A 20,754-nucleotide genomic window follows, 5' to 3' on the forward strand; every position below is an offset into this window, starting at 1 on the left:
ATGATTGAGTTCTTCAACATAAACAATAAATATTTCTAGTGTTATTAAAGATGAAAATTTTGTGACATCACTTAATGCTGATCATATTGTACTTATTCCAGAATTTTTAAATGTGTTTAAGGGATTTATACTTTATTTTTAAAAATCTTCTCTAAATTCAGTGGAAAAAATACTGAAACATGATTGTGAAATAATTATTATTAATGATCTACTCAATGTTTGTTTAAAGATCAAATAATTTGATTATTATTTATTCTTCTGTATTTACTGCGGTTGTTTTAAAGTGCTTCACAAATAAAGTTGGATTGGATTAGAATTTTTTTTCAATGATTTTTCAGTGACCACGATGGAATACTTAATGACAAAGTATCATTATGTAATTGGAAGAATCTTTTCAGATCGGGGTGTCAAACTCATTTTCTTCCGAGGGCCACATTCAGCCCAATCTAATCTGAAGTGGGCTGGACCAGTAAAATAATAGCATGATAGCCAATAAAATAATGACAATTCCAAATTGTTTTTGTGCAAAAAATAACATTCAATTATGCCAATATTTACATTTACAGACTATCCAAAAAAAATGTACATGAATAACCTGAAAAATGAAATTTGTTAAGAAATGTAAGTGCAATTTTATCAATACTATGCCTTGACTTATCATTTATAGGCTACATGTGCATTACAGATCAGATCTACGAAGGTACAAAACATTTAGTAACAGGCAAAATATTGTTAAAATTGCACTGAATTTTCTATCGACATTTCAGGTAGTTCATATTTGTTCAGGTTATTCACATTTTATTCTTAAAGGATATTTTCTTAATGGAAATATTTTCATAATTTAAAGTTTTTGGACTAAATCACAGAGGAAAAAAAATGGTGTTCTCATTATTTATAGGTTATTGTGATATTATTTTTGAGTTTGATGCTGTAACTTGTACTTTGCAAATTCATCCCACGGGCCGGATTGGAAACTTTGGTGGGCTGGTGTTGGCCCCCGGGCCGCATGTTTGACACCTGTGTATTAGATTATCCAGCACTAACAGGAGGAGAAAAATACTTTATTTAATTTGACTCTTTATTGGACAAAATCACCACAAAGTGAATAAAACACGACATAACAATGAACACAAAAACCCCAGGTTTGATGTCCAGACGTTTATTTGTGGTCAAACACTGAACCAATATTGCAGCAGTGAGAGAAGCCTGAAAATGTTTGCTGTTCAAAGTGTTGAAATGACACAAAGCCAGAGAGTTGGAGAGACAGAGTGAGCTGATGAGCAGAGTCAGAGCAGTAGGTGATCCCCAGTGAGTGGGCTCAGTACTGGGAACACTGGTGTGTCCTCAGTGTGTGTGAGAGTGCAGACTGGGAGCCCTGGGTGGCCTCACAGGTCACAGAGTTCACCTTCCTCCACTGGTCTGCAGGGAGCCTCAGGGTGCTGCTCCAGCTGTAGTGGCCGTCCTTCTGCAGCACCGCGGGGCTCCTGCTCTCCTCCCAGCTGCTGCTGCTGCCGCCGTTCACCTTCCAGGACAGACTCCAGTCTGAGGGGAAGCCCTTGTTGGCCAGGCACATGAACGTGGCCTTCCCCTGCTCCAGCTCCTCTGTGGAGGGGGGCAGCACCGTCAGGGTGGGACGGACATCACCTAGGAGACACCAATCAGCTTAGAGGACAGGGACCACACAGCTGTCAATCACACATCCCATACTTGGACACAGTGACTATGTGAGAGGGGATTTTCTCCTTGAAGGACTTGGTGTCAGATGGTTTTTCTGCTCCACCAGTCACTCACTCACACATGGTTTCACTTCCTGGAAACAAACTCAACTTGGAAATCAGCACAAACAGTCCTCATATGAGCTGAAATACAGCAAAGTGCACTGAAAGAACATGTTCAACCAAGTCTGTGCTGTGTTCTTTCAACTGTTTGAGAAAGTCACCAATGAAATCAGAATAATCTGTGTTGTCATTAACATTCATTCAAACCTATTTATATTGAAACCAACATAAAGACAACAGTGATTCAGTTCTTTTATCACTGACACAACCTGATGATAAACTGTTAAATATAAAACCAAATAACCTCTGAAAATTAATGCAGGTTTAGTCTTGGACAAAATCTGAGCTGAGTTGTAAAAATCACATATTTGTGGAATTTGTTTTTTCATGAAAAACATTACGATAAAAACAGATCAAACTCAAGGCGATAGGAAACGTCTGTATTAGAAACAAAGACAGACTGTATATGATGGAAAATGTCTAATATTCATGGTTCTGTTCAACGTTGTGAACATATTTACTGTCCAACAAAAACAGACACATGACAGAGTTAAGAACAAACAGCGACATAAATAACTGACGACAATCACACCTTCATGTCGATTTCAATTATCACTGTGTAAATCACTATAAATGATTTCAACATAAACTACAAACTGTAACTGACACAAGGAGAAGATATTGAGACATTTTTCAATTGTGCATCTGTTTGTAGATTTAGTTGAGTTCTTTTAATGTCACTGATATGATAAACTAATATGTTTATGGTGGAACATGACAATGAACTGATGTAAAACTTGGACTAAAGTCTGAACTCTTCTCATTTACATCAGTTTAAACATCAGTGAGACATAGATATGGAAAGAAATGTTTAGGAAAGCTGCACTGAGGACGACGACCAGGAATAAAATGCAACCTGAAAAGTTTTACATATGAAAAAAAAAAACTTTTATCCATTCATTCTTTAATCTAAAATTTCAGTTATGTTCCTGTCTTTACACCAACAACTACAGTAATGAGTCATTTCACATATTTCTAACTGTTACCAAACACCTACTGTTCACTAACATTTAAAGTTGATCTACAGTCATGATAAAAAAAGGAAAATATTCAATCTAAGACAATAAATATTGCTGATAAATGATTGAAATTTACTGAATTTTGCACTTACTTCCAACCTCCAGTCTGGTTCCTCCACCGAACGTCCACCACAGTGATACAAAGTGGTTGAGTCGTCGTACAAAAACCTCTGAGTGTAAAGACACGGCTCTGTGACTCTGAAAACAACAAACTCAACAAAGTCAGTGTGAATCTGTAAAACACAGGAGCATCAGGACAAAATGAATCACAACACAAACACAAGAATCAATACAAATATAGATTTAGTTCCACATTTATTCCATTTGTAAATGTATGTGAAATTAAGTGTGAATTGAACTGTGCAGATGAAAAAAGAACTAAAACAGACATTTACACAAGAAATATCCAGAGACAAAAAAACACTATTCTTTTCCCTGACACATTCCTAATCAATCCAGTGTAAATGTATTGATCCATGTAGAGTAATCAGAGTACCTGTTGGAGTGAGTCCTGATTTCCATACAGTGACTTTGCATCAGCAGCACCATGCTCCAGTGCTCTGGGAGAGTTTATAGTCCTGACACTGGAACTGTGGATGACTGACAGCTGTCCTTCATCACAACACAACACACACAAATCCTCCTCATCAAAAGCATGACTTTGGTCTCCGTCCTCATCTGGACTCTCCTCTGCTGCTGCTTCACAGGTAAAGTCCAGACAATCCAACTCCTCTCCTCTATGAACATCCGTCCCTCTGAGATGAAGAAGACAAAACCATGACGCTGCTTTATGTTTGTGTCTCTGTATCCTCAGAGTCCAGAGGCCAGGTCACAGTGACTCAGCCTGGAGCAGTGAGCTCTGATCTGGGAGCCTCCACCACCATCACATGTACCACCAGTCAGGATGTTGATGGCTCTAACGAGTTAAACTGGTACCAACAGAGAGATGGAGAAACTCCTAAACTTCTCATTTACTATGCCACCACTCGACAATCAGGGATTTCCAGTCGTTTTTCAGGCAGTGGATCAAACTCTCATTTCACTCTGACCATCAGTGATGTTCAGGCTGAAGATGCAGCAGTTTATTACTGTCAGAGTGGTCACACTATCAACAGCCTCTGGGTGTTCACACAGTGAAAAACCCTCATACAAAAACCTCCTTCAGCTGCAGAGGAACTGATCTGATACAGTCCAATGAAGACATACAGTGTCACAAACACTCCATTTAAATTTCCATTTAAAACCAAACCTCAGTTGGTAAGATTCGACTCAAAAAATCATATAAATCACATTTTCGTTCACATTGTCTGGAAATTAGTTTTTATGCAGATGGATCTTTTTTTTTTTTTTTCTTGTGTCAGAACATATCCTCATCACTCGTCTCTTGTCTTTTCTTTTTTCCACATCACCTCTTTTTTTTCTTTTTGATTCATGACTTGTAGCAGGGTCTATATCTGTGGTCTCCAACAGCACTGGTGATATCAGCTGAATTTATAAAACTACTATCCCTTACAAATGGAAACTTATAAAACAGAAACAGTGTTAAAATAGGAGGAAAAATCAGCATGTGTGATAGACAGACATAGACACAGACAGACTTTATGTGTCATTCAGATTTACATCCAAATGAGATTTCAAAGCAATGGCTCTGGACACAGCAGGAATAAATCAAACCTGTTCATGAGTGGAGTGATCCTGTGGAGGTGAGTGTGGGTGTGTGAGGGAGGGAGGAGGGGGAGATAATATTTGGAGGTCAGCAGACTTATGGCCTGTGGATACAAACTGTTGCTGAACCTGGCTGTTCTGCTCTGAGGGCTGTGGAATTTCCTTCCTGAGGCCAGTAGTGAGAACAGCCCATGATGGGGGTGGGAGGGGTCTGTGATGATGCTTGGAGCCCTGGTCAGACAGTGTTTCTCTGCACTGTCCTGGATGAGAGGAAACATAATCCTGATGATTTTTCCACTGTCCTCACCAGCCTCTGCAGGGACTTCTGTTAGAGGCACTGCAAGAAGCTGCCCAGACTGAGGTGCAGCTGGTCAGGATGCTCTCTGTAGTGCCCCTGTAGAAGGAGGTGAGTATGGGAGGGGGAGGTGTGTCCTTCTCATCCACTGCAGAAAGTGCATGTGCTGCTGAGCCCTCTGTACCAGGGCTCCGGTGTACTGGGACCAGGTCAGAGAGTCCGTTATGTGCACCCCCAGGAACCTGGTGCTGCTGACTATCTCCACTACTGAGTTGTTACTGATGAGTGGTGTGTGTCTGGGCTGGTTCTGCCTGAAGGTGACCATGATCTCCTTTGTGTTTGTTTTATTTGAATGAAAAAATATAGAAACATCGTTTTTTTCTCCTCACTGAGTTATTCCTGAGCTCAGTCATATTCTGTGGGCTGGATAGAAAGCTCTGGGGACTGGATGTGGCCCACAGGCTGTTAGTTGAGAATCACTGATGTAGAGTAATCAGAGTACCTGGTGGAGTGAGTCCTGATTTCCATACAGTGACTTTGCATCAGCAGCACCATGCTCCAGTGCTCTGGGAGAGTTTATAGTCCTGACACTGGAACTGTGGATGACTGACAGCTGTCCTTCATCACAACACAACACACACAAATCCTCCTCATCAAAAGCATGACTTTGGTCTCCGTCCTCATCTGGACTCTCCTCTGCTGCTGCTTCACAGGTAAAGTCCAGACAATCCAACTCCTCTCCTCTATGAACATCCGTCCCTCTGAGATGAAGAAGACAAAACCATGACGCTGCTTTATGTTTGTGTCTCTGTATCCTCAGAGTCCAGAGGCCAGGTCACAGTGACTCAGCCTGGAGCAGTGAGCTCTGATCTGGGAGCCTCCACCACCATCACATGTACCACCAGTCAGGATGTTTATAGCTCTAACGATTTAGCCTGGTACCAACAGAGAGCTGGAGAAACTCCTAAACTTCTCATTTATGATGCCACCAGTCGAGCATCAGGGATTTCCAGTCGTTTTTCAGGCAGTGGATCAAACTCTCATTTCACTCTGACCATCAGTGATGTTCAGGCTGAAGATGCAGCAGTTTATTACTGTCAGAGTTTTCATGTTATCAACAGTCAGTATGTGTTCACACAGTGAAAAACCGTCGTACAAAAACCTCCTTCAGCTGCAGAGGAACTGATCTGATCCACAGCTGCACTGAAATTAAAACACTAGATGGTAAAAACACTATCCAATCCATAACTGGGATGAATCACATTATTTAACACTTTATTATCATTGTTTGGAAAGTTTTAAATCACAAACTATGTATCAAAAATTTCTTTATTAGTGATTCAATCATTCCATTATTATTGAGCACAATTTGATTATTTAAACTTCTTTTCATGTGTTTTTATGGTAGAGTTTTTCAACAGAAAAGATAAAAACTTCCGATTTTATTAAAGATGAAAATTGTTGTATCACGTTATACTGACGATCTTCTGCTGTTTATTCCAGATTTATAAACAGTTTTTTAAAGTTTTTAAAGTTCGTTTTTTGTAAATATTCTATAAATTCTGACAAACATATTCAACCTCAATTGAGAAAAAAAGAGTTTCCTGTGTTTGCAGTAAACTTTTCATGATTATTAAACATAATTTCTTGATTTTTTTTCCACTTTTCTTAACTTGTCTTTATGATTGAGTTCTTTGTCACAAAAATGTATTATGTCCAGTGTTATTATTAAAGAATAAAATCATGTTATATCAGTTTATGCTGATGTTAGTCTACTCTTATTCCAGATTCCTAAAATATGTTTAAAGGACTTCTACTTTATTTTTTGGGAAATCTTATGCATATTCTGAGAAAAAAAAAAATTGAAACATGACTGATTAAGAATAATTACTAATTGATATACTTGATGATTTGAATTGAAATGTTTAATGTATTGATGAAAAAAAATTACATTTTTTATGTATAAATCTTCTGTAACCACAATGACACACTTGACAACAAAGAATCATTATGTGAATGGAACAAATACTATTAAATTATCCAGCACTGACAGAAGAACTATCCATGAACTCTCTCTAATTTGATCCTTTATTGGACAAAATCAGTAAAAAGTGAATAAAATGTGACACAACAATGAACACAAAAACAGCAGGTTTGATGTCCAGACGTTTATTTGTGGTCAAACACTGAACCAATATTGCAGCAGTGAGAGAAGCCTGAAAATGTTTGCTGTTCAAAGTGTTGAAATGACACAAAGCCAGAGAGTTGGAGAGACAGAGTGAGCTGATGAGCAGAGTCAGAGCAGTAGGTGATCCCCAGTGAGTGGGCTCAGTACTGGGAACACTGGTGTGTCCTCAGTGTGTGTGAGAGTGCAGACTGGGAGCCCTGGGTGGCCTCACAGGTCACAGAGTTCACCTTCCTCCACTGGTCTGCAGGGAGCCTCAGGGTGCTGCTCCAGCTGTAGTGGCCGTCCTTCTGCAGCACCGCGGGGCTCCTGCTCTCCTCCCAGCTGATGCTGCTGCCGCCGTTCACCTTCCAGGACAGACTCCAGTCTGAGGGGAAGCCCTTGTTGGCCAGGCACATGAGCGTGGCCTTCCCTGCTGCAGCTCCTCTGTGGAGGGGGGCAGCACCGTCAGGGTGGGACGGGTATCACCTAGGAGACACCAATCAGCTTAGAGGACAGGGACCACACAGCTGTCAATCACACATCCCATACTTGGACACAGTGACTATGTGAGAGGGGATTTTCTCCTTGAAGAACTTGGTGTCAGATGGTTTTTCTGCTCCACCAGTCACTCACTCACACATGGTTTCACTTCCTGGAAACAAACTCAACTTGGAAATCAGCACAAAAAGTCCTCATATGAGCTGAAATACAGCAAAGTGCACTGAAAGAACATGTTCAACCAAGTCTGTGCTGTGTTCTTTCAACTGTTTGAGAAAGTTACCAATGAAATCAGAATAATCTGTGTTGTCATTAACATTCATTCAAACCTATTTATATTGAAACCAACATAAAGACAACAGTGATTCAGTTCTTTTATCACTGACACAACCTGATGATAAACTGTTAAATATAAAATCAAATAACCTCTGAAAATTAATAGTAGTTTAGCCTTGGACAAAATCTGAGCTGAGTTGAAAAAATCACATATTTGTCTCATTTGTTCACGAGAAATGACGATAAAAACAGATCAAACTCAAGGCGATAGGAAACATCTGTATTAGAAACAAAGACAGACTGTATATGATGGAAAATGTCTAATATTCATGGTTCTGTTCAACGTTGTGAACATATTTACTGTCAAACACAAACAGACACATGACAGAGTTAAGAACAAACAGCGACATAAATAACTGACGACAATCACACCTTCATGTTGATTTCAATTATCACTGTGCAAATCACTATAAATGATTCTAACATAAACTACAAACTGTAACTGACACAATGAGAAGATATTGAGACATTTTTCAATTGTGCATCTGTTTGTAGATTTAGTTGAGTTTTTTTTAATGTCACTGATATGATAAACTAATATGTTTATGGTGGAACATGACAATGAACTGATGTAAAACTTGGACTAAAGTCTGAACTCTTCTCATTTACATTAGTTTAAACATCAGTGAGACATAGATAATGAAAGAAATGTTTAGGAAAGCTGCACTGAGGACGACGACCAGGAATAAAATACAACCTGAAAAGTTTTACACATTTAAAAAACACATTTGATCCATTGGAAAAAAAACAAACAAACAATAACTAAATACAAAGCCTTAATTTGTGATACTGAGAATTTGTGCATAATCTTCCTTCAACATCCAGTCTGGTTCCTCCACCAGAAGTCCACCACAGTGATACAAACTGAGTCCAACAACAACCTCTGAGTGTAGAGACACGGCTGTGACTGATCAAACTAAAACTACAAGTCCTCAAGTCTCAGCTTTAATCTAAACTATCAATTATGTTCCTGTCTTTACACCAACAACTACATTCCACTCATTTCACATATTTCTGTTACCAAACACCTACTGTTCACTAACATTTAAAGTAGATATACAGTCATTAAAAAGGTAAAAATTCTATCTGAGAAAATAAATATTGCTGATAAATGATTGAAATTTTTTTGAATTTTGCACTTACTTCCAACATCCAGTCTGGTTCCTCCACCGAACGTGTACCACAGTGATACAAAGTGGTTGAGTCGTCGTACAAAAACCTCTGAGTGTAAAGACACGGCTCTGTGACTCTGAAAACAACAAACTCAACAAAGTCAGTGTGAATCTGTAAAACACAGCAGCATCAGGACAAAATGAATCACAACACAAACACATCAGTACAAATATAAATTTAATTCCAGATTTATTCCATTTGTAAATGCATGTGAAATTAACTGAATTGAACTGTGCAGATGACAAAAGAAATAAAACAGACATTTACACAATAAACATTTAGAGACAAAAAATACTAATCTTATCCCTGACACATTCCTAATCAATCCAGTGTAAATGTATTGGTCTCTCACACAAATGAGGTAATCTATGTCACAGACCTTCCTATCGATCACATAAGGGCCAGAGAAACGGGCTGATGGAGCAGAGGCAAGACAGGGAAGCAAAAGTAGGACTTTGTCACCAGGCTTAAAATGACGTACCACTGCTTTTTTATCAAAGCGCTCCTACATACTGGCTTGAGAAGAAGAAAGTGCTGCCTTAGATAAAATAGCAGCCTGCTCTAACTGTTCCCGACACTTTGACACAAACTCTGACACACTAGTTTTGGTGGATGACAGAGACAGAAGACGTTCTTTAAGCACTTTAAGTGGACCACGTATTTTATGCCTGAACACTAGTTCAGAAAGACTAAATCTTATGGACTCTTGAGTAGCATTTCTAATAGCAAAAATCACAAATGGTACTCCCTCATCCCCGTCTCAAAGCAATACTTGCTCAACATGGACTTTAATGTCTGATGCCAGGGCTGTAAGGCACCCTGTGACTCTGGATGAGAAGCACTAGACACAGCATGAGATATACTAAGGGACTGTAACGTTTTCTTGAAGGCTTTGGACAGGAAGTAGGTAACCTGATCGGTTTGTACAACTTTAGGGAGTCTGAATGTCATAACAAACTTGGTTAAGGCTTTAATAACTGCTGGAGCTGTGATTTTTCTTCACGGGATTGCCTCAGGAAACCTAGAGAAAACACAAAGCAGTAACCAAAAACTGATTTCCTGATTTAGTCTTAGGTTGGGGACCCACACAATCAACAATAACATGTTCAAATGGCTTACCAACGGCAGGAACAGGGCGGACTGGTGCTGGCAGAACTACTTGGTTGGGTTTCCCCACAGTCTGGCAGGTTGTACAGGTGTTGCAGAAGCAGACTACATCGCCTTTCAAACAAGGCTGGGTCAACAACCTCAGAGGATGGATACACTTTCCCACCTGCAATGTCATTCTCATAATGAAATCTATCCCATCAATAGGAAATTGGTCACGACAGCTACTTGAAACACACCACTAAACAACTTTGATTCGACATGGACATTATGCAGAGGAGCCGGTATATAACTCAAACCCATGCCTTTCACAATGGTACTGAAGTGACAATCAGTTTTAAAACTGAGGCAACACACTGGACAAAATAAATGACTGAGAGCCTCCTGTATCTCGCAGGACCTTAAGTAGGTGCTTGGCTTCTCCTGGGACTGAAACGAAAGCCTCAAAAATGAAAGGCTTAAAACAATCATTAGGGGCAATAGGCTGACAGGAATCAGTAGTACCAGTGAACACCCTGGGAACAGTCTTAATGAGTCCCACATCTTTCACTTTAGATAAGCCAACTGGTTGCTTGTGTTTTAGTTCATCGCACTCCGAAATCAAGTGACCAGTTTTGTGGCAGTAGAAGCATTGTTTTGGCCTCTCAGACTTGTAACTGTCTGAAAAATCAAACTGAGTGGGTTTTCCATTACCTTTCAACAAAGGCGTAGACTCACGCTTAAAGACATTTTTATGCGTAAGAGCAAATTTGTCGGTGGAAACAGGGACTTGCTGGAGTGTAGAAACTTTTTGTTCGTTTAGATAAACAATAATACTCTCGGGAAGAGGAAAATCTTCAAAAAAGAACAGCTCATGAAGTGCAGCACAAGTGTTAACTTTATTAGCAGAACACCACTGGTCAAACAAAAGACTTTTCTCACAAGCAAAATCAACCAAACTCTGGTTGAATGGCTTTTTGAGCCCACTAAAACGCTGCCTATAAGCCTCAGGCACAAGCTCATAAGCGTGTAATATACCTCCTTTCAACTTCTCATAATTCAGACGATCAGACACAGACAGCGAGGCGCAGGCTTCTAAAGCTTTACCACTGAGTTTACATTGTAGTAAAATTGCCCAAACGTCTGCTGGCCAATGTAACACGGACGCAATGCGCTCAAAAGCACCAAAATAAGACTCTATTTTGATCTCACGAAAAACCGGGACAAACTGTATATTCTTAGACACATCAAATACGTCACGGGAACCAACCAAGACTGGTTGCTCTGTGCCTAAACCTCGGGCCACTTGCAACTCTAATTTATGCATTTGAAGAACTGATTTGACCTCCAACTTTTTCAACTCTACCTCCCTGGCGGTGGCAGCATCCAATTCAATCCATTTTAGTTCAAGCTCATGTCAGAGCTGAAACTCCCGATCCCTCTCTTCTTTTTTGGGTTTTAAGCTGGGTTATGCGCATGTCCATACGGGGATCCTCAGGAGATGATTCTGCCCTTACATCTGCAGATGTCCGAGGCTTGTCCTCCGATTCACCCATGGAACTGGTGCATACACTTGCGGCAGGCTGCTGTGCACCCACAGCCACCTCTGGATGACGACCCACCGGGGACACCACTGCAGCTCCCGCTGTCGTCGACTCACAACCGAAATCACCTGACACAGGCACATCTATAACACCCTCGTTAACTAAGACAGCTGATATTGCTTCCCGCAATCAACCAACAAGCAGCACTGTTGAGACAGTACTGCCATAGTGTCTGGCGATCTCCACCAAATCAGACTTCCTACAGGCATCAAATACAGCCAACATAGGATTAGCTACAAACTCCACTAAATCAAATGCAGCCATTACTCACCAGGCAAAGAGTCAATGCTGATCCGGATCACAGCTGATCACCCCCTCGAAATCAGCTGGGTTGCACCTGGACACAAATGAGCCGGCCTGCGCACCTAAAGAAACCTCATGCGCGCACGCGCACACTTGCTCCACTCCTTCCCAAAGTGGAACAGGAAACCAGTCAGCGTGTACAAAATGCTTACAAAGCACAACTCATGAACAATCCCAGAGTCCTACCTACAGAAAAACTCACCCTAACGTATCTTCTCGGATTTTCCAGGTTCAAGGCTACTTCAAAGACAGAGCTCAGCAGCTGAAGCCCTGCACGTCTATCCCCTTTGGAGAATACACACCCCGAAAACAACAAATTAAAACAAAAAACAGGTATCCGATGGAGCGGTCGCGGAACGACCAAACTGGACACCCCTCTAATCTAGTCTGGGAAAGCCACGTGAAGCAAATATGCAATGTAGGTCACACAAAACACCCATAACCAACCACAACCATACTCACACACACGCCAATCATATGGTCTCTCTGACAGTGATGAGCCCCCAATCTGTTACATGCCAGGAGGTCTAGGGTGCTGACACAAAAACAAAGAAAGATGTTCTGGTGAAGACCAAAAAAGAATAAAAATAGGACCAATGGCCCTGTAGCTTACCGGCTAAATTCAAAGCTTTGGGAAATGTATCCAGATGCCATTTATTATCACCCAGTTATGTGTATTTACAGAAATAGGCCAAGCTGAAAGCATGGACGGTTGGGATTTATTCTTTGATAGACCTGGCTTTGTTGAAACAAGTGTTTCACACATATTCTGGAAACAATGTGCATACAATAATGGCTTGAATGACCTACCATAGGTCAACTTCGGTCATGAATTGTAGTGAAATGTGTTGAGAATATATATGTCAAAGTATGTAACCATCAAATAACAATGGAAGGACTTTAAGGATCTATATGCAGCAAAGGGTGCCTGAATGCCTTTGGAATGAAAATATGGTATTTCAAGACGGGTCAACTATCATGGTATTTGGGGGGGCTGTGTGGTCCAGAGGGTTAGTTGGTGGACAGACATACCATAGGCTATTATTGCATCGATCCACTTCCTATCTCTTATAATGGGGAAATTTTTCAAAGTCGCACCAAATCCAGAATCAGATCTGGATCCAAATAATTTCACTAACTTTTGTTGGCATCATCATAAAGAAGCTGTATGCCTAGTTTGAAGTCAATTTGAATTGTAGTTTCGGAGAAAAAGACGATTGAAAGTTTTGTAATGGACGACAGACGACAACGACGCCACCAGACGCCACATGACGACAGTAGCTCATGGCCTGTCAGCTGGTAAGCTAAAAATGTGGAGAGCTGGCTGCTTGTAACAAAACCATTTGGAATTTATTATACAATAAGACAGAAAAACCAAAAATTGTATACAGCCAAATTACTTAAAAGCGAACACAAGATTAAGCAAGCAAAAACACTGCAGCAATGGACCTACTGGTCATCTTCATGGTGGTGGCTCCTGGATTTAGGCTGGACAATTAGTGGCAGGTGTTGTCCATCAGCCAAACAGGAGGAGGAGACGAGGAAAAAAAGACAAGAAACGGCCCCAGCCATAACACATGTACAGTAATCAGAGTACCTGTTGGAGTGAGTCCTGATTTCCATACAGTGACTTTGCATCAGCAGCACCATGCTCCAGTGCTCTGGGAGAGTTTATAGTCCTGACACTGGAACTGTGGATGACTGACAGCTGTCCTTCATCACAACACAACACACACAAATCCTCCTCATCAAAAGCATGACTTTGGTCTCCGTCCTCATCTGGAGTCTCCTCTGCTGCTGCTTCACAGGTAAAGTCCAGACAATCCAACTCCTCTCCTCTATGAACATCCGTCCCTCTGAGATGAAGAAGACAAAACCATGACGCTGCTTTATGTTTGTGTCTCTGTATCCTCAGAGTCCAGAGGCCAGGTCACAGTGACTCAGCCTGGAGCAGTGAGCTCTGATCTGGGAGCCTCCACCACCATCACATGTACCACCAGTAGGAATGTTTATGGCTCTAACTGTTTAGCCTGGTACCAACAGAGAGATGGAGAAACTCCTAAACTTCTCATTTATCTTGTCACCAATCGACAATCAGGGATTTCCAGTCGTTTTTCAGGCAGTGGATCAAACTCTCATTTCACTCTGACCATCAGTGATGTTCAGGCTGAAGATGCAGCAGTTTATTATTGTCAGAGTGAACACAATATCAACAACCTCTGGGTGTTCACACAGTGAAAAACCGTCGTACAAAAACCTCCTTCAGCTGCAGAGGAACTGATCTGATTCAGTTCAGTGAACACAGTGTATGAACAAGCACTAATACACACAATAGTTCACATGATTAAATACTGTTGAAACATCTGCACAGTTTTGACACTTTGACATTTACTGTCCACTAACACAGAATTATACGACTGTTCATAAATGAATCCACTTGGACACTTGAAGGTTACAGTCTTGGACAAAAGTCTTGTCACATGTACCTATCATGTTCATAACAGCTAATAACTTGACTGCTAATTGACTAATTGGAGTCATTAATAACTTATAATGGTGCTAAACATCTGCACTTTATTTATATTCAACCAAAAGGAAATTTCAGAGATTTCGTAAATGGTTACTGCTTGATAATGATGAACAAATCATTTTCCAGGACAAAAGTTGTTCCACAAATTTTAATCAGTCAAAATGTTACTTCATCAGGAGACCTGGACTTCAAGCTCTCGATGATCAACACTTTGACCTCTGGGCTGATCTTGGGCATGTTGTCAGAAGAGTTGTTGCACTTGAACTGTGGATGTTTAATAAGCTGTAAATATTTAAAACAATTTTTGAAATTTCAGTTTTCTGACATGTAAGTATCTCTAGTTCTTTGGAATTATTTTGAGTCATTGCTGATTTTTATTACTTAATCAGCAGTCGAGTTATTAGATATTTTCTGTATTGTGTATTCATGTGATAAGGCTTTTGTCCAGGACTGTAATCATGTTGTTCTTTTTACTTCAGCCCAGGCTCAGTGAACAGGATGTTGTATTTGTTCAGACTATGAAGCCCTTTGAGGTCACTTTGTAGTGCAGCTAAACAGTTTCTTCAGCTGGTTCAATGACCACAGCACACCAACCATGTGGACCTGTTGACCTCCTAGTCCCCGCTCCACAGCCTCAGTGTTGATGAACAGAGTGTGAATCCACCATAATCCCAATCCCCCAGAAGAACTACTGTGAAGGACCTGAAGGACTACAGACCACTGGCCCTAACATCAGTATTGTGTAGATGAATGCAGTGTCTATGACCACCTGTCAAACATACTGTCACACAAACCAAATCCATGTCAGTTTGCCTTTGCCTGAGGACGAGGAGGATATTCCACTGGTGACATGAAGGCTGCTGTCCATGGTGCTGAAAGCCGGAGCACCTTTTGGGTGGTTTGTCCCCAAGACTATGACACACTGAAGACATTGGCCATGTATCTGCTCACCATGTTTGGATCCACATACACCTGTGAATGTTCATTCTCAACAAGAAAAGCACTCGGAGAGCACAGACCTCCGCCAAGGCAGATCAGTGGGCCCCCCTGCCCCCCCCGATCACCACCAAAATTTCATAATTTCTTCCTTGTGCCAGTATCAACATTTCCTGAAAATTTCATGAAAATCCGTCCATAACTTTTTGAGTTATCTTTCTAACAAACAAACAAACACGCACACACGCACACAAAGCAAAGCGATCACAATACCTCCTGGCGGAGGCAATAATGCATGAAAGGAACCAACTGTTGAGCCAGTCTTTAGAGGACTGACTGTGCATGAGCCTGACAGCTGAAAAGGCTGATGATAAAAAAATAGTGTCAGAAGGGAAATGTAACTTCTTCCATTAACCAAACGTCAGTATGTCACTGTGGTTTGTTTGGATTTGCTTTATTTGTATTAATTTATTGAACCACAGGCTGTTTTAATTTGATGATAGAGTAACATTTGTAATAACTGAGGCCTGTCTCTTGTATTTGTAATTCATATCAATTCACTGATGTACAAGGTTAGCACTTCCCATGCTCTTCTCTGTTATATTAATGGTTGTGACTGAGATGCCACAACTGGGCTGTTGAATGGGGAAAAAAGCCAAGAAGGAAAAAAAAACCACAATACATAAAATGACCACGTGAAACAATGAAAGAAATGCTTAATGAGAGCAACAACTTTATCATCATGTTTGACTGAAGGCACGCAATGGCACAAGTTACTTTTCAGAGGGCGTTTGTTTTATTTAACAAAAAAAATATAGAAACATATTTTTTTCTCCTCACTGAGCTACTCCAGAGTTCAGTCATATTCTGTGGGCTGGATAGAAAGCTCTGGGGGCCAGATGTGGCCCACAGGCTGTTAGTTGAGAATCAGTGATGTACAGTAATCAGAGTACCTGTTGGAGTGAGTCCTGATTTCCATACAGTGACTTTGCATCAGCAGCACCATGCTCCAGTGCTCTGGGAGAGTTTATAGTCCTGACACTGGAACTGTGGATGACTGACAGCTGTCCTTCATCACAACACAACACACAGAAATCCTCCTCATCAAAAGCATGACTTTGGTCTCTGTCCTCATCTGGACTCTCCTCTGCTGCTGCTTCACAGGTAAAGTCCAGACAATCCAACTCCTCTCCTCTATGAACATCCGTCCCTCTGAGATGAAGAAGACAAAACCATGACGCTGCTTTATGTTTGTGTCTCTGTATCCTCAGAGTCCAGAGGCCAGGTCACAGTGACTCAGCCTGGAGCAGTGAGCTCTGATCTGGGAGCCTCCACCACCATCACATGTACCACCAGTCAGAACGTTTATGGCTCAGACCGTTTAGCCTGGTACCAACAGAAAGATGGAGAAACTCCTAAACTTCTCATTTACTATGCCACCAGTCGACAATCAGGGATTTCCAGTCGTTTTTCAGGCAGTGGATCAAACTCTCATTTCACTCTGACCATCAGTGATGTTCAGGCTGAAGATGCAGCAGTTTATTACTGTCAGAGTTTTCACTATATCAACAGTCAGAATGTGTTCACACAGTGAAAAACCGTCGTACAAAAACCTCCTTCAGCTGCAGAGGAACTGATCTGATCCACAGCTGCACTGAAACTAAACACTAGATGGTAACAACACTATCCAATCCATAACTGGGATAAATCACACAATTTAACACTTTAATATCATTGTTTGGACAGTTTTAAATCACAAACTACGCATCAAAAACTTCTTTATTAGTGGTTCAAACCTTCCATTATTACTGAACACAATTTATTTGATTATTTTAACTTCTTTGGATGTGTTTTCATGGTAGAGTTTTTCAATAGAAAAAGTAAAAATTTCCAATTTTATTAAAGATGAAAATTGTTATATCACGTTATACTGACGATCTTCTACACTTTATTCCAGATTTATAAAACATATAAAGTTTTTGTTGTTTGTTTTTTGTAAATATTATATAAATTCTGGCAACAAATACTCAACCTCAATTGAGAAAAACAAGAGTTTTCTGTGTTTGCAGCAACCTTTGCGTGATTATTGAACATAATTTCTTGATTTTTTCCAGTTTTTTAAACTTGTCTTTATGATTGAGTTCTTTGACACAAAAATGTAATATGTCCAGTGTTATTATTAAAGAATAAAATCATGTAATATCAGTTTATGCTGATGATAGTCTACTCTTATTCCAGATTCCTAAAATATATTTAAAGGACTTCTACTTTGTTTTTGGAAAATCTTATGTATATTCTGAGAAAAGATGTTGAAACATGATTGTTTAAGAATAAATATTCATGATACACTTGATGTTTTGTATTGAAATGTTTAATGTATTGATGAATAAAACTTACATTTTTACCTCTGCCAAGAAGGTTATGTTTTTGCCAGGGTTTGTTTGATGGTTTGTTTGTTTGCTGGTTGGTTAGTTAGCAAGATAACCCAAAAAGTGATGTACAGATTTTCATGAAATTTTCAGGAAATGTTGATACTGGCACAAGGAAGAAGTGATTACATTTTGGTGGGGTGGGGGGCTGGACACAACAGATCTGCCTTGACGGAGGTCTGTGCTCTCCGAGTGCTTTTCTAGTTATGTATACATCTTCTGTGACCAAAATAACACACTTTTCAACAAAGAATCATTATGTAAATGGAACAAATACTTTTAAATTATCCAGCACTGAAAGAAGACCAATCCATGAATTCTCTCTAATTTAATCCTTTATTGGACAAAATCAGCACAAAGTGAATAAAACACCACATAACAATAAACACAAAAACCCCAGATTTGATGTACAGACGTTTATTTGCGGTCAAACACTGAACCAATATTGCAGCAGTGAGAGAAGCCTGAAAATGTTTGCTGTTCAAAGTGTTGAAATGACACAAAGCCAGAGAGTTGGAGAGACAGAGTGAGCTGATGAGCAGAGTCAGAGCAGTAGGTGATCCCCAGTGAGTGGGCTCAGTACTGGGAACACTGGTGTGTCCTCAGTGTGTGTGAGAGTGCAGACTGGGAGCCCTGGGTGGCCTCACAGGTCACAGAGTTCACCTTCCTCCACTGGTCTGCAGGGAGCCTCAGGGTGCTGCTCCAGCTGTAGTGGCCGTCCTTCTGCAGCACCGCGGGGCTCCTGCTCTCCTCCCAGCTGATGCTGCTGCCGCCGTTCACCTTCCAGGACAGACTCCAGTCTGAGGGGAAGCCCTTGTTGGCCAGGCACATGAGCGTGGCCTTCCCCTGCTGCAGCTCCTCTGTGGAGGGGGGCAGCACCGTCAGGGTGGGACGGGTATCACCTAGGAGACACCAATCAGCTTAGAGGACAGGGACCACACAGCTGTCAATCACACATCCCATACTTGGTCACAGTGACTATGTGAGGGGATTTTCTCCTTTCAGGACTTGGTGTCAGATGGTTTTTCTGCTCCACCAGTCACTCACTCACACATGGTTTCACTTCCTGGAAACAAACTCAACTTGGAAATCAGCACAAACAGTCCTCATATGAGCTGAAATACAGCAAAGTGCACTGAAAGAACATGTTCAACCAAGTCTGTGCTGTGTTCTTTCAACTGTTTGAGAAAGTCACCAATGAAATCAGAATAATCTGTGTTGTCATTAACATTCATTCAAACCTATTTATATTGAAACCAACATAAAGACAACAGTGATTCAGTTCTTTTATCACTGACACAACCTGATGATAAACTGTTAAATATAAAACCAAATGACCTCTGAAAATTAATGCAGGTTTAGTCTTGGACAAAATCTGAGCTGAGTTGGAAAAATCACATATTTGTCTCATTTGTTTTTTCATGAAAAACATGACGATAAAAACAGATCAAACTCAAGGTGATAGGTAACGTCTGTATTAAAAAACAAAGACAGACTGTATATGATGGAAAATGTCTAATATTCATGGTTCTGTTCAACGTTGTGAACATATTTACTGTCAAACACAAACAGACACATGACAGAGTTAAGAACAAACAGTGACATAAATAACTGATGACAATCACACCTTCATGTCGATTTCAATTATCACTGTGTAAATCACTATAAATGATTCCAACATAAACTACAAACTGTAACTGACACAATGAGAAGATATTGAGACATTTTTCAATTGTGCATCTGTTTGTAGATTTAGTTGAGTTTTTTTTTTAATGTCACTGATATGATAAACTAATATGTTTATGGTGGAACATGACAATGAACTGATGTAAAACTTGGACTAAAGTCTGAACTCTTCTCATTTACATCAGTTTAAACATCAGTGAGACATAGATATGGAAAGAAATGTTGAGGAAAGCAGCACTGAGGACGATGACACGTAATAAAATACAACCTGAAAAGTTTTACATATGAAAAAAACCTTTTATCCATTTATCCTTTAATCTAAAATTTCAGTTATGTTACTGTCTTTACACCAACAACTACCGTAATGAGTCATTTCACATATTTCTAACTGTTACCAAACACCTACTGTTCACTAACATTTAAAGCTGATCTACAGACATCATAAAAAAAGGAAAATATTCAATCTAAGATAATAAACATTGCTGATAAATGATTGAAATTTGTTGAATTTTGCACTTACTTCCAACATCCAGTCTGGTTCCTCCACCGAACGTGTACCACAGTGATACAAAGTGGTTGAGTCGTCGTACAAAAACCTCTGAGTGTAAAGACACGGCTCTGTGACTCTGAAAACAACAAACTCAACAAAGTCAGTGTGAATCTGTAAAACACAGCAGCATCAGGACAAAATGAATCACAACACAAACACAACAATCAATACAAATATAGATTTAGTTCCACATTTATTCCATTTGTAAATGTATGTGAAACTGGAAAAGCACTCAGAGAGCACAGACCTCGGCCAAGGATGATCAGCCCCCCCCCACCTGACCATCACCAAAATTTAATTATTTCTTACTTGTGCCAGTATCAACTTTTCCTGAACATTTCATCAACATCCGTCCATAACTTTGAGTTATCTTGCAGTCAGACAAACAAACCCAAATGAAAACATAACCTCCGCCATCCGTCGCAGAGGTAATTAACTGTGAATTGAACTGTGCAGATGAAAAAAGAACTAAAACAGACATTTACACAAGAAACATTCAGAGACAGAAAACACTAATCTTATCCCTGACACATTCCTAATCAATCCAGTGTAAATGTATTGATCCATGTACAGTAATCAGAGTACCTGTTGGAGTGAGTCCTGATTTCCATACAGTGACTTTGCATCAGCAGCACCATG

At 40.2% G+C, this 20,754-nt stretch overlaps 1 pseudogene and 5 gene segments (V, D, J or C); 3 read left to right on the forward strand and 3 right to left on the reverse strand.

The window, feature by feature from the left end:
- Window positions 1-1,143: 1,143 nt before the first annotated feature.
- Window positions 1,144-9,062, reverse strand: LOC115439595 (Ig kappa-b4 chain C region-like). The segment is given in 2 exon segments: window positions 1,144-1,644; window positions 8,962-9,062. A coding segment is annotated over 1 exon segment (255 nt).
- Window positions 3,513-3,994, forward strand: LOC115439593 (Ig kappa chain V region 3381-like). The segment is given in 2 exon segments: window positions 3,513-3,564; window positions 3,672-3,994. Coding segments are annotated over 2 exon segments (375 nt in total).
- Window positions 5,479-5,960, forward strand: LOC115439582 (Ig kappa chain V region 3381-like). The segment is given in 2 exon segments: window positions 5,479-5,530; window positions 5,638-5,960. Coding segments are annotated over 2 exon segments (375 nt in total).
- LOC115439477 (immunoglobulin lambda-1 light chain-like) lies at window positions 6,971-11,945 on the reverse strand (annotated as a pseudogene).
- A 4,617-nt stretch (window positions 11,946-16,562) lies between these two features.
- LOC115439574 (Ig kappa chain V region 3381-like) lies at window positions 16,563-17,070 on the forward strand. The segment is given in 2 exon segments: window positions 16,563-16,614; window positions 16,722-17,070. Coding segments are annotated over 2 exon segments (375 nt in total).
- A 1,210-nt stretch (window positions 17,071-18,280) lies between these two features.
- Window positions 18,281-20,754, reverse strand: LOC115439596 (Ig lambda-2 chain C region-like; the record flags this gene model as incomplete). The annotated part of the segment is given in 3 exon segments: window positions 18,281-18,781; window positions 20,086-20,191; window positions 20,701-20,754. Coding segments are annotated over 3 exon segments (486 nt in total), but the record flags the coding sequence as incomplete, so codon positions are not given.

The sequence above is a fragment of the Sphaeramia orbicularis genome, chromosome 19 (assembly GCF_902148855.1).
Source record: "Sphaeramia orbicularis chromosome 19, fSphaOr1.1, whole genome shotgun sequence".
Lineage (NCBI taxonomy): Eukaryota > Metazoa > Chordata > Actinopteri > Kurtiformes > Apogonidae > Sphaeramia > Sphaeramia orbicularis.